Source organism: Zalophus californianus, chromosome 11 (assembly GCF_009762305.2).
Source record: "Zalophus californianus isolate mZalCal1 chromosome 11, mZalCal1.pri.v2, whole genome shotgun sequence".
In the NCBI taxonomy this organism is placed as follows: Eukaryota; Metazoa; Chordata; class Mammalia; order Carnivora; family Otariidae; genus Zalophus; species Zalophus californianus.
Window position 1 is genome coordinate 84,793,075 of NC_045605.1, and position 16,365 is coordinate 84,809,439.

General features: G+C 50.2%; 1 protein-coding gene across 1 annotated transcript; it reads left to right on the plus strand.

Moving 5' to 3' along the window:
* Positions 1-3,551: 3,551 nt before the first annotated feature.
* RCN1 (reticulocalbin 1) lies at positions 3,552-16,281 on the plus strand. Its single transcript, XM_027579896.2, has 6 exons — positions 3,552-3,985; positions 8,204-8,397; positions 9,463-9,641; positions 11,264-11,324; positions 14,035-14,234; positions 15,143-16,281. The coding sequence occupies exons 1-6, from the start codon at positions 3,732-3,734 to the stop codon at positions 15,248-15,250; spliced, it is 996 nt and encodes a 331-aa protein (XP_027435697.1). The 5' UTR covers positions 3,552-3,731; the 3' UTR covers positions 15,251-16,281.
* Positions 16,282-16,365: the final 84 nt, after the last annotated feature.

Below are 16,365 nucleotides of genomic sequence, written 5' to 3' on the forward strand. Positions count from 1 at the left end.
CCAGTCTTGAAGGAGTGGCCTTGTGTAGGAGGTGAACCTTGTCACTCAACCCTGCCTCAGCTCTTTTTTGTCTCTCAAACCTTTGTTCTTCTCCAAGCAGCCTATTATAGGTTTAATGTCTCCCAGTAGTTGAGGATGTACCAACACTTGATGGTGTCCCAAAAGGGAGGATCTCAGGGGCTAGATTCAGACTTACTAAAAGCCAGACCCTCAGGCATCAGTGTTTAAAAGTATGCAAATATATATAGTCCTGTGGGTTCACAAGCACAGGCCCCACTGGCCACCAGAGCCAAGCAATGTAAAGGTGTCCCCTGGCAGCAGCCACCCAAATGGCCACCAGACACGGGTACCCTCCTGGAGACACTGGTGCTCTGGACTCCAGCAGAGGGTGAGCCTAAAGATAGAGGCTGCCCTCCGACATCTCTGGAGAGGATCCCAGTTAGCCCCTAGATGCATGTTTAATCAGAAGCCTGCTCCTCAAGTCTCAGCCTGATGAGGACTAGCTGGTAGGCCTCTTTCACAGAAAGACTGAGCTCCTGGGTCTGTTGCCTCTTGCTGGGCCCCGGGGATGGCAGTTATTTAAGAACTCAGTCACCTTTGGTTATAGTCCTGTGGACCCACAGGAATAAGTCCTACTGGCCATCAGAGCCTGGCGATGTAGAAGTGCCCCCTGGCAGTGCCACAAAAATCAGTGCACCAGATACAACTCTGAACTCCTTTCTAGGTGACACCAATTATCAGAGTCCCACGGGACAAGGATCGCAAGTGGTCTCCAGAACCAAGTGATCAACAGACTCCCCAGACCAAAGCAGCAAAAATCAGGCCACCGTGTGTGTAAAAGCTCCCTCCCTGGAGATATTGGTGCTCTGGCGGATGCCTTCATATAAAGAGGTGAACCTCCTTCACTTTAAGTCTGGGTGCAATTGACCGTCCCCAGGCTGGGCCCTGAAGCTGATGAGCTGAACCCTCGAGTCCTTTAACAGCGGTTCTTTGGCTCACTACAGGCTTGTGGGGCTGGGGATATGAGCTCCATCGGTTTTCCAAGTTAATATTTTGCAAGCTTGTCTGTCAAGTGTATGTCTTAAAAGTTGGGATGCCTGATGTGGGGCTCAATGTAGATGAACTATTTCGTTGGGTTTTTTACTTTAAATAAATTGAATTTTTGAAATGGTAAAGAAAACGTAAACTCCAAATAAATAAGGTACTTTAAAAAGTAGAGGGGGGATGGGAAGACTAGCTATTTTGATAGTTTAGGTTCCATCAAAAGAAACAAAAAAAAGCATATGCCATCCCAGGGGAAATGATATAAAGTCTTCCGGATTCACAGCAGTGCTGGAATTCTCTGGTAATTCCCACAGGAGCCAAGGCTAACCTCTGGAACAATCTAACTATTGGAAACCACTAGTGTCTGGCAGAAAGCCAACTAGAACAGGGCAAAGGATGTGCCGTCCTCGATCCTGAGAGGCTGGATCAACCCCAGAGGCCCAGACCTGCCTGTGGCACAGTTGTGAATAAGCAAAGCAAAGACTGTCTCCAATCTCCACCCACTTCCCTATTCCCTTCCGAATCCTCCTCCTCTTTAGCCTCGATCTCTTTCTGTGCCTTCTCCCATTCCTCCTTCTCCCCCCCACTCAGTTCACATCCTGCTTGTGTGATGAGCACTGAAGGTACAAGGCCACAAACCTCAGGGCCTTAGCATTTTAATAGGGAGCTCTTCTATACCCAAAGTATGTAAGAGTATGTAATGTTTCTCTATTGCTAGAAATTCAAGCCTCAATACTGACAGTGGGAAGCAGGTCTGTTCTCAAGCACCACACTTCCTGCCCCATGAAAAGTCAGCTCAGGTTTGGTGAGGCACCAAGGACTACATCCCCACATCTCAGTGTCACAAGGATAGGACCTCAAACTCCACTGCTGTCTGCGCCAGCTCACAGACACCTTATCCTCCCAGCATGTGCCCACACCCCTGCTCTCTGGCTTAGCTTACTCGCCTTCAGTCTCAGTTTAGATGTCCCTTTCTTCGGGAGGCCTTCCTCATTGGATCCCCAAATCTGGGTCTTGTCCCTCTGATGTACCCCATCATACCCAACGCCTTCCTCCCTCAGCACTTGTCACACTGATTTGCTACTCCGTAAACCAGTACCCATCACAGCCCTGACATTTAGCAGGTGCTTAGTTTACTGAATGACCTATACAAACACTATAGCTCTGCAGAGACCATGACTGTCTTGCTCCCCATTGTATCCTGATCATCCAGTCCAGTGCTTAGGCCACAATGGTCACATAGTAATTGTTCATTAATTGAAAGAAGTCTTCATAAAAAAGTTACTTGGATCTATGTTGATAATGTCCTGGTATCCTTATTGCAGAGCAAAAAGCACAGCTCAGTGACCTTTTCTAGGGCAGAACGAGATAAAGGACAAGCTCTGGAGTACAGCTGTCCAGGGCTGTGGGAGAGGACTCCTCTCTGCAGCCACAGCCTTAGTCTTCCAGGGATACTTAACCTGAGGCTCATCCGTGGGGCTTCAGAAGATCCACGAATCTCCTGACACTTTTTATCAAACATTCCTGCCAGTAGCTGTATGTGCATTTTTCTGGAAGGAGGCCCATGGTTTTCAATGAGTCTGGAAAGGCTGTGACACAGAATCACCGCCCTAGACCTGTACTGTCGGATATGACAATCACTAGCCACATGCAGCTATTTAAATTTAAATTAAATCTTCCAAGCCTTAGTAACATTAGCTACATATCAAGTGCTCCATAACCACCACTGGACAGCCCAGATATAGAACATTTCCATGACTGCAGACGGTTCTACAGAGCTTCTCTATGTTGGCAGCATTACTCTGCATTCGATGTACAGACAAGATTTGTTTAAATCACGTAGTGTTTCGTAAAATGAGTTGCCATTGTTTAGAAGTGAAAACATTAGACATCTGAAATCCTGATTTCTTTTGGGAAACGGAACTATCTCCCAGTTTGGGGCCTTGCACGCGTGACAGCGGGAACGCGCAGGACTGCCCAGTTTAGCTGGCCCTACGTCACACTGAAGCTACTTGCTTGGTCCCCCTAGACATTTGAGTTTGCGACCCTCCTTTCTAGGGGACCTCAGCCACCCTGGTTTCTTTCCAGTCTCTTGTGTTTGTAACCAGACTCCCAGTTTGGGGAAGTGGGGTTGCATTTGGTTTAGGAGTGCATCTTTGGACAGGGTCCAGGGCTGGGATTCGGGCGCCCCGTTGGAAGTTGGGGAGGGGCAACACCTCCCTTCTTCCCTCCTTTCAATTCTCCGGAACTGGGAGAAGAGAGAGGGAAATTTATCGCGAACATCTGTTGCTTGACAAAGAACTTCTTCCCCGTCTTCCTAAAATCCCTCCGGTCCCCAGCCCAGTACGCCTGGGCCCGCCCCTCGCAACGAGATCGCGGGGAGGGGCCGAGGCGAAACCCGAGCCCCGCGCCCACCACCCGGGCTGGCGACGTGGCTCCGCGGCCCCGGCCTCCCCCCCTCGCAGCCCGGCGGCCAATGGGCGCGTGAGCCGGGCTACCCGAAGGTTCCCTGCCCGCGGCGCGGGGCGCGCCCCTTCTCCCCGGCGCGGGGCGGGCCCGTCCCCTCCCCCGCTACCGCCGCCGCCGCCGCCGCAGCCGTCGCCGCCGCGCTGGGAGCCCCCACTCCCGAGTCGCAGTCCTCCTCGCTCGCTCGGTGCCTCCCCGCGGGCCGCTCTCCTGCCCTGACGATGGCGCGGGGCGGCCGCGACCGCCTCCTGGGGCTCGCCCTGGGGCTGCTGCTGGCGCTGGCGCTGGCGCCCGGGGCGCTGCGGGCCAAGCCCACGGTGCGCAAGGAGCGCGTGGTGCGGCCCGACTCGGAGCTGGGCGAGCGGCCACCCGAGGACAACCAGAGCTTCCAGTACGACCACGAGGCCTTCCTGGGCAAAGAGGACTCCAAGACCTTCGACCAGCTCACCTCGGAGGAGAGCAAGGAGAGGCTGGGGTGAGGCCGCGGTGCGGGCCGCGCTCGGGGGCGTCGCAGGTGCCCGTGGGGGTGGCGGGGCGGCCGCCAGGCTGGACGCGCGCCGCAAAGCGAAAGCGAAATTGGGTGCGCGGTCGGAGGGCGGGGACCAGCGGGCACGGCCGCCGGGCTGGCGCGGAGTTGTCCGCGGGCGCCGGGGCCGCGGCGCGGAGACCGTCACCGCGCGCGGGCCCGGCGTGGCTTCCCGCGGGGAGGCAAGAACGTGGCAGCGGCCGCGGGAGCCAAGGCGGCCAGGGCCCGCCCCCTCCGCTCGGTTGCATCAGAAGGGAGGGCAGCGGGTGTACAAAAGAAGAGTTTGTGCACAGTGGCATTTTAGTGATATGAGCTCTTCCCCACCCTCCCAGTTTCCCTCTTCTCCCTCCATTCCCGGAGTGGAGGGTTTGTGACATTGCTAAGAAGGTCTCCAGGATGAACATAAATGGATAAAAGATGAAGGGGCAGATTGAGGGAGAGGCTTGATTCCTGGCCGGGAGTTCCTGGGCCGGGGCAGAGGTGTTGTTGCCTTCCGGCTGATAGCGACAGCAGAAGTAGGGCTATAAAGATCCTGTCAAGAAGAGAGGGGCATTAAGGCATAGGGCATGGGAAGTGAGAATGGAAACTGGTCCCCCAATTTCTGTTTCCCCGCAGATGTCTGCGGAGGCACCCAGCCCTTTGGCAATGAGGGCCAAAAGCTGGAGGGTGTGGTGGCAGATTGTGAATTTCACTGGTGAAGACAGTTGAATCAGGAGCCAAACCTGGAAAACAAAACTTTGGTACATTTCTGCACCCTCTCCAGTTTCCCTGGGGATACAGTTGGGCTCGTGCCAAGGTATCTGGGAACCCTTCCCCAGAGCAATCAGCAGCCAAGACCCGGTCCCAGGTGGAGGCTGGGCTGGGCTGGCGTTTGGGGGGTGGGGGTGGTCCCAGTAGCCCGGCCTACCGGGCATCAGGCCTCCCAGAACCTGCTTCCTGGGGATGGAGGACCTTCTTGTCTGCTACATGAAAGAGAACACAGCCACCCCTGTGCTGACAGGGGCCACCAAAGGCCAGTGTGGTTGGTTAAAATAGGAGGCTAAATCACACCTATTGTGTAGGTGCACCATCTGGCTGCCCTGATAAAAGATCTTTGAACTTCAAAGTCCTCTCCAAACAATCACCTTTTATTTTGCAGAGAAGTACTTTTCTCTTCTTGTTCGGGACTTCACAAAGGGGGCCATTGATGGATTCAGTCTATTGTACTGCTTGGAAGCACTGGGTAACTGATTTATTCTGGGACCCTGAGAGGCAGCCATTTGCAGCACTGCCACCAGGGAGGAGGAGCAGAGGTTTTGGGATTTGGAGTAGGGAACTCTGCAGTTTGCAGTCCTAACAGCTTCCGGTTTTACTGCCTTTCTCATGACAGGCAAGCCTAGTGGCAAGAACTAGTGCTGGTGGTTGGTCTGCATTTGATCGTGTATGAACACCTGCGCTTCATTCATTTAGTCATGCAGCAAACATCTGAATGGCTGCTGTGCCAGGCACCATGTTAGATACCTGGGAGGTACAAAGATTAAAACCTTATGCTCTAGGCCTCCAAGTCCTTACAGTCAAAAGTAGAGGAGAGAGACACAAGCAGACACTGTGCCTAACCGCTGTGATGGTGGCACGTACGAACCACAGTGACTGCACTCGGGAGAAGGAGCCACTGGGGCTGCAGGTTGGAGAGAGGGCTTAGGGGCTTCCGGATGCCACCTGATCAGAACTGGTGGGATGGCTCAGAGATTGCCAGGCGTACCAGCAGGGCGAGGCATTCCCGAAGAGAAAACAACCGGCTTATAAAGGTATTGAAACCTGTTCGGGGGGATGAGGAGTGTTGGGACAGTAAAGGGTCAGGGCAGAGGCAGAAAGGACCTTTGTGAGGTGAAGATTAGATGTTATCCTGTACACCATCAAAATGTCATCATCCCCAAAACTTGTTAGGAACGTCAGACCAGCAGCAGGACAGAGAATGTAACTGAGGCGCGGATGGGGAGACCAGGGGCAGGGGAGTGGCCCTGAGTGCCTGAACCAGGCCCAGCCAGTCCCCAGGGCAGGAGAGGGTGAACCTAGACACATGTGGGAGGCAGAACTGTCCGTACCTGCTCTTGACTCAGCGTGGAGGTGGGGAAGAGGAGGGAGGAACGCAGGGGGCCATCCGGTCTCTGGCCTCAACCACCGGATAGGTAGAGGACACACCACTCACCTGTAAGGTAAATCCAGGCTAGGGGTGGAGGCTTGGAAGTGATGGGTGCCGTGCCGTTTGGGACGGGCTGGAGCGTGAACGGCCACCTCTCTGTCCACAGCTCCTGGTGCAGCACACTCCCCCCCCTGCCCCCAGCTACCCCCCACTCCAAGCTTGGGCTGCTGAGGGAGGAGCGTGGCTGGATCCAGGCAATCACCACCTGATGTTAGATTCTGAAAAGGTGACCATTCTAAGGCCCCCGGAGACACCTAGGCCAGGGGGCTGCAAAGTGGAGGCCTATAGGCCACATGTAGTCAGAGACATGCTGTGCGGTATTAGAGAAAACGTAAATTACCATCTGAGTGATGTCACATATTGACCCTGATTTCTGGTTTCTCTTGACACGGTCGACTTACGTTCCCACGTGGCAGTCACTGTCTGGAGCAGAGATGGGCAGCCTTGCAGGCGGCTGGCCCCACATCTCCAGGTTTGCCTGAGGCCCTGCCAGGAGGCTCTGCTCATGTCTGTTACTCACTGGATGTCTCTTGAGTTCTCTGTCCGCTGTGATCTGGATGACTGTCCTTAGTGAGGCCAGGCACACATTCTCTCCTTTATTTGCCATAACATCCCTTGTAAAGCATGTGTTCCAATTTATAGTTGGGAAAACTGAGACCCCGAGGGGCTGTGATTCCCTGGAAGGAAGCCTTGAGTCTTTGTTAGTCTTGAGACCCATTAAAATGGCAAATAGGAGACACATTAAAGCTGTGGGGAGCGCTTACGCCTTCCTAAGCAAGAGGAGCAGCTCAGCCACCCAGACTCAGGTAGGCGATGGAGACTTTACACGTACTAATGAATTCATCCCCCATTTCTTGTTAATCAAAGAGTAACTGTTAATCAAAGAGATCTAACTCATTTACCACTGAGTTGACAGATTGCAGCGCAAAGCAAAGAAACAAATCCCTAATTAGCCTGGGTGACCTCATCCCAGGTAAATGGACCACTAGAGTAAAACGTGTTTTAAGCATTAGAAACAGCTTATGGGTGTCCTTGAAGTTCCCCACAGGGAAAGCACCCCTAGCTTGGGACCCTCGGGCCTAGAGATGGACACTGGCGAGTTCCTGACCTGAAGTTTGCTTTGGACTAGGGTTTGGGGTTCCTCCGTAGAGTCTAGTGGGCAGTCGCTGGACCCGGGGCCAGCTATGGAACAGGAGACACCCCTGGACCCAGGCATCCGTACCCTGAGGACAGAGGTGTAGACTTCTGCAGCTGCTCAGCTGGTCAAGTTTCTTGAATAGTTCCCATGATGCGAAGGCTTTCATCCCTGACATCTTAGGCTTTGGCCAATAAGATCTGGCCTCTTTCTGCTTTAAGTTTCAAGACTTTGAGTCCAAAGTTGTGAGATTTGAAAAAAGAAGAAGAAAAGAAGAACTGACTTATCTTTTGGTTTACCTAGAATTTTACTTTTTTTTTCTTTTTTTTCATTGGCCCTAGAGCCCCGAGATGTGGGTTCTTACCCTGGTCATAGCACATATGAGCTGTGTGATCTCAGAAAAGTCATCTCATTTTCCTCAGCCTCAGTGCCATCACTCTAAAATGAGGGAGTCGGACTGCACCTAGAGAAGACTGCTAGGTTTCATCTTACAAATCAGCTCTGATCAGTTGGTCATGTCCGCATGATCGGATCATTGATTTCATTTCAATTGTTTATGCATTTTAGTTTCTGCGGTGTTTGATCTTTTTCTGGATCAGGATCACACAAGTCTTGATAATAGCCTTGTGGGTTTGGTGTTTTGTTTTGTATTTTTTTTTTTTTTTTTTAAAGATTTTCTTTATTCATGAGAGAGAGAGGGAGAGAGAGAGAGAGAGAAGCAGGCTCCCAAGGAGCAGGAGGCCCGATGCGGGACTCGATCCCAGGACCCTGGGATCATGACCTGAGCCGAAGGCAGATGCTTAACCATCTGAGCCACCCAGGCGCCCTTGTTTTGTATTTTTAACTACAGGAGGATTGTTGATCGAATTGACAGTGATGGGGACAGCTTTGTTACCACCGAGGAGCTGAAAACCTGGATCAAGCGAGTGCAGAAAAGATACATCTACGATAATGTTGCCAAAGTCTGGAAGGATTATGATCGGGACAAAGATGATAAAATTTCCTGGGAAGAATACAAACAAGCCACCTATGGTTACTACCTAGGTAAGAGGTGCTGCCGGAGTGCTTGCACAGCTGGCGGTCTCATAACAAAGCCTCTCTTTTCTCTTGACACATCTACTGCGTCGGGGAGATGTCACAACCCCCTAAGTAGAACCTGTTTGTGTAACATCCTCCTCTGCATACTAAGAATGTACAGAGTTGCTTACTCTGAGTGAAGCTGTAGGTGGTGACTATTGGGAGGGGTCCACGGTCCTGGGTGGTTCAGTCGGTTAAGCATCCAATTCTTGATTTGGGCTCAGGTCATCATCTCGGGGTCGTGAGATGTGACTTAGGTTGCTGCCCAATCTGAGCTTACAATCTTGGAGGCACAAAGAACAAAGAGAACAGAGCAGAGATGAAGTGTGTCTGTGGCACGGTTTCAAAATGCTGCCGGGTTTCAGATAGCAAAGACCCGAGTGGGCTGGAGCCATCAAGGAAGGCTTCCTGGTGGAGGGTGGTCTGGGGGCTGGGCTTTGAAAAAATGGATATATATTTGGAGAGAGAGAAATAAGAGGAGAAGGTGGGTCAGCTGGAGAAGCAAAGGGGTAGGAGTGCATTCAGAAGTGGACAGGGTTTAAATAGAAGACAGGCTTGTTTGTGAGGAGTGATAGAGGGATGCATGCAAAGCACAGGGTGCAGCCCCACTGGGTGCATGGGAGAGAGAGCCAGAGATGCACACACTCATGGCTAGGTTAAGGGAGATCGTAAAAGCGAGACAGAAACGTTTGGAATATCATGGGTACTGGGGAGCCTGTGTATGTTCTAGATCAAAGAATAATATGATGAAAGCAGCATTCTGCAAAGAAAAGTATGACCGTATGGCCTAAAGCCAGCACTCTTAACCATTTGCTATAATGCCCCCAATAAGCTGTTAGGTAGGGCCTGGATTATGGGGGAGGTGGGGAGATGAAGGGACAGGTACTAAAGGCATTCTGAAACGTTTCAAAGAACGCCATGGCTCGGGACCTTTTGCCCCGCGTGTCCCATTTGGGCATGAAGGATGAGTGATCTGGAAGGAAATGCTTCCTGTAGCAGCCCAGTTCAAACACTTCTGCACACATCCTGCAGGAAACCCCACAGAGTTTCAGGATACTTCGGATCATCACACCTTTAAAAAGATGCTGCCACGCGACGAGAGAAGGTTCAAGGCCGCAGACCTCAATGGTGACCAGACAGCTACTCGGGAGGAGTTCACTGCCTTTCTGCACCCTGAGGAGTTTGAGCATATGAAGGAAATTGTGGTTTTGGTAAGGTCATTAAAAGAGCCTGAGCTGGGAAAAGACCAGAGCGAAATCTGTACCACAGTCTTGTCCCTTCTTCCAAAGAGAGAGCATTCATCAGCTTGACGGGAATTGGAGAAGAACTCTGCAGTGGAATACGTTGGGAATACTTGTCTACCCGATAGATTAGTCAGGGCAGGCTAGCTGCTGTAACAAACAGCCCCAGTGCCAGCCATGGAAAACGAAGCTTATTTTTGCTTCTACCAAGTCCAGTGTAGATGGTTTGAGTCAGGTGGGCCTTCTGGGCACTTGTCTAAGTACTGTCAGGTACCCAGGTGCCTTCCACATTGTACTCTACCATCTTGTGGCTTCCAGGTCATCCTGGAACAACCAGCTGGGAGACACAAAGGAAAAGAAAGGGAATGAAGAGAAGGCAACAGTCTGCCATTATACTTCTGGCCAAGAAATGAATCATCCCTCCCTTTTACCTTCCACAGGCTCCTTCTAGATAGGACAAGGCAGGGAAATACAGTTTAGGTAATTCGTGATTGTTAAACCATAGGGGGATTTCGATTAAAACTGGCAGGAAGGACACTCCTCTTAGGAGGGGGGCTTGGGAGGATGCATGGGTCCAACCGAGGCGCTGAGGGATGGCTGTGCTTTCCATAGTGTCTGGGGGGGGGGAGCGGGGAATCCCAAACATCTTCATTTTCCATGACAGTAAAATAAATGCCATCATTTATTTCCTGGGCAGGTGCCCCAGGCCAGTTCTAACTGCTTCGATGCTGGGAACCAGTGGCTGAAGTTTTTGTTCATAATCAGCTCTGGACTATTTTAGTTGCCCAGTTGGTGGATGGGGTCCACTTTTGCCTCATGATTCACTATCATGATCACCGTGACACTGAGGACTGGGCAGTGGCTCTAAGAATCATTTCATTCTACCACCCACCATCCACGTAGTGATAGCTACTTTGCTAGAGGACGATGAAGATGTGGGAATTGTCCACAAGTGCGTTACGTGCCTCTGGATTGGCTCTGTGCTCTCGGGTCAGCTGTTTGCTTCAGCCCAGGATGGCTCTGAGTTGCTGTGACAAAGTAAATTCATTTAATTACTCACCCAAGCAATAAACCTAATTAAGAAGTCAAGTGCACTAAGTGCAGAACATATATGTCCAAAAGTCTGATATACTTTTCCTTTTTAATTGCCCATTGTTTCATATTTTCATGACACCCGCTTAGTGTTCATCATCCACTCAGCCCTGGAATCTGTTTTTTGTGATTACCCGGTCCAGTGGTTCTCAAGCTGGGTTCCTCACAGGTACCCCAGGGGATGATCTGGCTGGACGGTGGAGATGGTTGGCCTGGCAGGGCTTCTTGATAAAAATCTGAGTCCCTGTGGGCTTTTACTTACATTTGCATTTGAAGAGAGTGTTCTGCTCTTAAAATTGGGGAAGGGGAAGGAGAAACAGAAGCCAGTGCCTAGTTTTTACAGATAAGAAACTCATGCCCAGGGAGGTAACGAGGCGAGCCAAAAGCTTCCAAGCATTTTTAGCCATAAAAGCCAGACCAAGGAGGACAATAGGTAGAATTCTCAGATTTACTTAGAGCACATTGCCATCTTCCCTTCTCTGTTCCCCTTTGCTTCCTAGGAAACCCTGGAGGACATCGACAAGAATGGGGATGGGTTTGTGGATCAAGACGAGTATATTGGTGAGTGTGGCCTGAAGTCTTGCTCGGCTGTCCCAACGGGGCAACATTCCTCCACCCACATGTCGAGCTCCTTTCCGCAGACGTCTCTTTTAGCAATGGCTGCAAGTCTGGAGTTGTCACTCCTGTGTCCTCCTACTGGGGAGGGACTTGTCACACCAGCCCCAGGGGCCAGTATGTGGGAGGCACTTAGGAGACGTCACGCAGTGGCCAGCAGTGGGCCCCATGGCTCTGAGAGCTGCCCCCCACCCCACTGTCTAGTTTTACCTTTGCAAAATAGGCGTGGAAATCCCACAGATTTCCAGTGAGGCCAGAGCAGACTGGGTCCAGGGAAAGACCCCAAAGTCAGACGGTGAGTCCGTGGGGCCTCAAAGCACTGAGCAGATGGAGATGTGATGGATGTGACAGTTTATATGCCCAGGCATCTGCAGAAAGGCCCTCCTTCTTAGAGAGGTGACTCCTCGTCACCTGGGCCCAGCCGCCCATGGTTAGCCATTGTGTGCCTCTGCTTTCTGATGCTTTCATCGGGAGTACCACAGCTCACATTTTGTTCTGACGGGCTCCACTTAAGCATCAAGAGGAGTGTTTATCAGGTATCAGGCACTGATGGAGTCAAACTCATGCAGCTGGGTCAGAAGCCACCTTGCGGGTTAGAGCCCTTCCGAGCAGCCCAGTAGGCCTCCCAGCATAAAGGGCCGGGGCAGGCCCCTTGGACATTTCCATCTGACCCTCACCGCGGTCACTTGGGTGCCCCGGTACAAGGCTTCCAACAGCAGGTGCCTTCTCCTGGCAGCTCTTCTGCTCCCAAGTGTCAAAGTAAAAGCTGGGAAGTCATTTGAGGGGTGGGATGCATATAATTTTCGTACCCATAGTTAATAGAGGCAGTTTATTACCTTTCGTGTAAAACCGAAGTGCACGTCGCCCTCGGTCTCTGGTCTGTGGTCGCGTTACTTTGCCACCCCGTGCACGAGAACACATGCCTTCGGTAATGAAGAGCAAAGTTTCTTCTAATCAGGAGAAATGCTATTTGATCTGAAGGCCCGAGCGCTGTCCTCGGGTGGTGTGGTAACCGACAGGTAGCTCTCACCATGGTAATTAAAGTGATCTCGGTGGCACTACCTTCGGAGAATAACATGCTGACAGGCCCCTTGTCGGTGCAAGCCGCAGAGCCTTCCCCGTGCCCAGGGTGCATGCGAGGGACGGTTCAGAGCTGCGGACGCTTCGCCTTGATGGTGCTGATAGAATTAGACAGAAAAGGCTGACGGATTGAAACACGCAATGTAGCACTTTTGATTAAAAGTGTGTGCTCTTCCTGGCCCTCCTGAACTCTGCATTCAAACGGTGCAAAGTCAATGGCTTTGCCTAAAAGAAACACTCCGTTCTTTACAGTGGGGAGGGAGGGAGGCGTGGGGGCATGGTGCTTGAAAATACAATTCTGAGCGGCTCGTAGTCAGAGAGGCCCAGCGTGTGGACTTGCCCAGCAAGTGACTTCATTGGTGGAGGAGCCTTCTTTTCTGCTGGGAGTGAACGGAAAACTGGTGGTGATATGGTGCGGTGGGAAGAGCACTGGACTTGGGAGTCCTGGCTTCTCCAGTTATTAGCTGTGCGACCCTGTGGGAGTCATGTCATCATGATAAGCCTCAGTTTCCTCATCTGGAAAATGGGAATACACAGCATGCACACTTGTGGGATTCAGTGAAGCCCAAGTTAGCTACTAAATGTGACAGCCCTGGCTCAAAAACAGTCTGCAAGTGTCAGGTGTGGCTCTGCCTTGGGGCGGAACCAAGGGTCTTGTCTCTCTGTTGCCTTCATTCACTACCCGCTCTCTCTACCACCTGGCATTTCCAAGCTGTGTTTCCATTAAAGAGAAAACTGCCCACAGGGTATTTGTCTTTTCCAAGGAGATCTAGTGACTTAGCAAACAGTGCACCTAAACTTCACCTTCTTTGCCCTTCCTGGTCATTTCATAAAATAAGGATAATGATTCATCTTACAGAATTTTTATGAGGATGAAATAAAATGATTTATGGGGAAGCCCTTTGGAGAGGATACAAACAACAATAGGAATAAGTGGTTAAGACCAGGGGTAGAAGCAGAGTGACCCTGATCCCATGTAGCCTCAAGCTCATACTAGCTGTGGGTCCTTGGGTTAAGGCTATGCCTCAATGTTTTCATCTATAAAATGGGAATACTAACAGTACCTACTTCTAGGATTATTATGAAAGTTAGAACAAAAAAAAGTGTGTGAAGTATCTTATATATAATAGCTGGACTATAGGAAGTGCTTGATGTTGGTCCTTATTACTGGTTTTTCACCTTCTATATAGTGCCAGTTTGGGTTGTAGAGTGTTTTTCACAGAAAGTATCCTCTTTCATGTTCATAATAAGTCTGTGATTTGTAAATTATTACCTCCATGTTACAGACAAGACAACTTAAGACTTACTCACTGAATTAAGTAACATAATCCCCGTCACTGAACTAAGTCACGAGCCAGGATTCACCTTCTGGCTCCTGAGCTCCGTTCTTTCTATTCCACGAGGTGGCCTGCACAGTGGCTAAATGACTGCATCATTATCCTCCAGAAACTGCCCACCAGACATCTGGGTTAGGGCTCCTGATGGGCCATCATCTTTCCAAAAACTCAGGAGGTCAGGTTTTCCTTGACTTACCTTCCCGCTTCTCTTCATAACCAAGAACCACCTTTCCTTCTAGCGGATATGTTTTCCCATGAGGAGAACGGCCCTGAGCCAGACTGGGTTTTGTCAGAACGGGAGCAATTCAATGAGTTCCGGGATCTCAACAAGGATGGGAAGTTGGACAAAGATGAGATTCGCCACTGGATCCTCCCTCAAGACTACGACCATGCTCAGGCCGAGGCCAGGCACCTGGTATATGAGTCAGACAAAAACAAGGTATTTCACGTTCTCCAGGAATCGTTCTTTGAAGGGAGACAGTTTACATAAGATTGGTTCTGTTTGCTTCTTTGGTGATAGCATTGGCCCATGCGGCCGCATCCTTATTGATTTCTCTCATTCTTGCCCTACATTAGAGACTTGTGAACTTAATTAAGCCAATACCGTGATAACCCACGGTGAACTCATTAGAGGCCCAGACATTCCCAGATAGTCCGCTAAGGGCCACACACTTAAGTCCCTCCCATCTCTGAGGATTGCAGAAACGGTAACTTTGTTTGCTGTGGGCCGGGCCTGGATTTCTAAGGTATACCCTGAGTTGCCCAAGGACAGGTTTGTTCATTCATTCATTCAGTCAGTCAGCAGATATTTATCAGACATCTCTAATGTGTCAGGCACAGGGATGCCCATCCCTTGACATCCCAGGCAGCCTGAAGCAAGCTCGTCCTGCGAGGGCTCGGATGCCCAGCGCTTCAGTATCTTTTGATAAATATCCAAATAAATAAATAAGATTTAGAAAGAAGCCCTGCCTTTTCCCAGTTTGATCACTGCTGCACATTCTCGGGAGATAGGGGAGTTCCGCAGTCAAGCCATAAAGGGGGAGTGGAATTCTTTGGGGCCTGTTTTGGGAAAGCTAGCACTGCTTGTGGACATGACTGGATTCTAGCTTCAGAATTCCTTGAGGCCTTGCCTGATACATTTTAGCGCAGCTTTTAAGGCAGGAGGCTGTTGCGGTTTGGTTTTTGCAGGGCAGTGATGGTGGGTGAAGGAGGTGCCTAGCAACTTCTTAATTATGACATGCACTATTTTAAATGTTGAAAATCCATGAAATTAATGGGAGCTTCACGCTGAACTGTTCCTCAGAGTTACCAGAACTTCTGTGACAGAGGTCTTTTCCTCTCTTGCAGGATGAAAAGCTAACTAAAGAGGAGATACTGGAGAACTGGAACATGTTTGTCGGAAGCCAAGCCACCAATTACGGGGAAGATCTCACAAAAAACCATGATGAACTCTGATACCTCCTCCGCATAAAGCATACAGCAGACTGTCATAGGCTCTCTTTCATTGTCTTGGATGGTTGCTACAGTTGTCTCGTCTACAGCAGTTGTGGGCCCCCCAAAAAGCAAGTTTCTAACCTCAGATTGGGGTTAAAATTGTCACTCACTATTCACTGGAAAATAGTCATCGCTCTTGTTTCAGTAAGACTTCTCTCCAAACACATTAAAATCTTGGTCAGTCGCGACACTCTACAGGGATACTTGCTAAAACAAGATTTTTTTTAGCTTTCTCCATTAAACATAAACGAAAGGGGAAGAAAATGGGGAAGAGCCCTATATTCAGAAGTTGGGGGTCAGTGTATGGAGCGACTGCTGTGTATTTTAACTGCACATTTTCTAGATCTGCCACTGTTGAATAGTTGGTGAGAGAAACGTCTGATGAAGCTACAGTGGTATCCTCCTATGTAGGCTTATTTCAGAGCACGTCTAATACTCCAGATTCTTCCTTCTTGACTTTATACTCTGAGCTATCACTGATGGTATATAAAACCTCTGTGCATTTTTCTGTATGGACCTGCTAATGTGCACAACAAATCCGTATCTTTGTGTTTTTTTGTTTTTACAGTAAGAAGCAATCAAGAAAGATAATGTGAAAAAGAAAGGAACTTTAGAGATAGGGAAGAAAGGAATGTCAGGCATTCATTCGAAGACCTCTAGGAAAATGATAAACACTTTATTATACTTGAGAACATTTTCTTGACATGTAAATGAGGTAGGTCTGAGCTTTGAAAAGTGAACAGGAATACACTTCATTTCCCCACTGATCGCCGACAGGAATGAGGAGGTGGGACCCTGGGGAGGCCGGCGTTGTGGAGTTCTGAAACCCACTCTGGCTGGTCCCGGGGAAGCTGTGACCCTGGGGACTGCTGCACCGGGGAATTCGGACAAGGTGATATTACAAGCCATTGGCTGAACTGGGAGAAACATCTCTTACAGGCTGAAATTTCACCTTAAATAGTGAACAAAATAAAGGATCCCACTGAGGATTTTCTGCTGTGTCCTGTGGTGTTTGACCTCACACGCACTCTCTGTGACATTCTTGTTCATACAAAATTAACAGTGGGATGGGATTA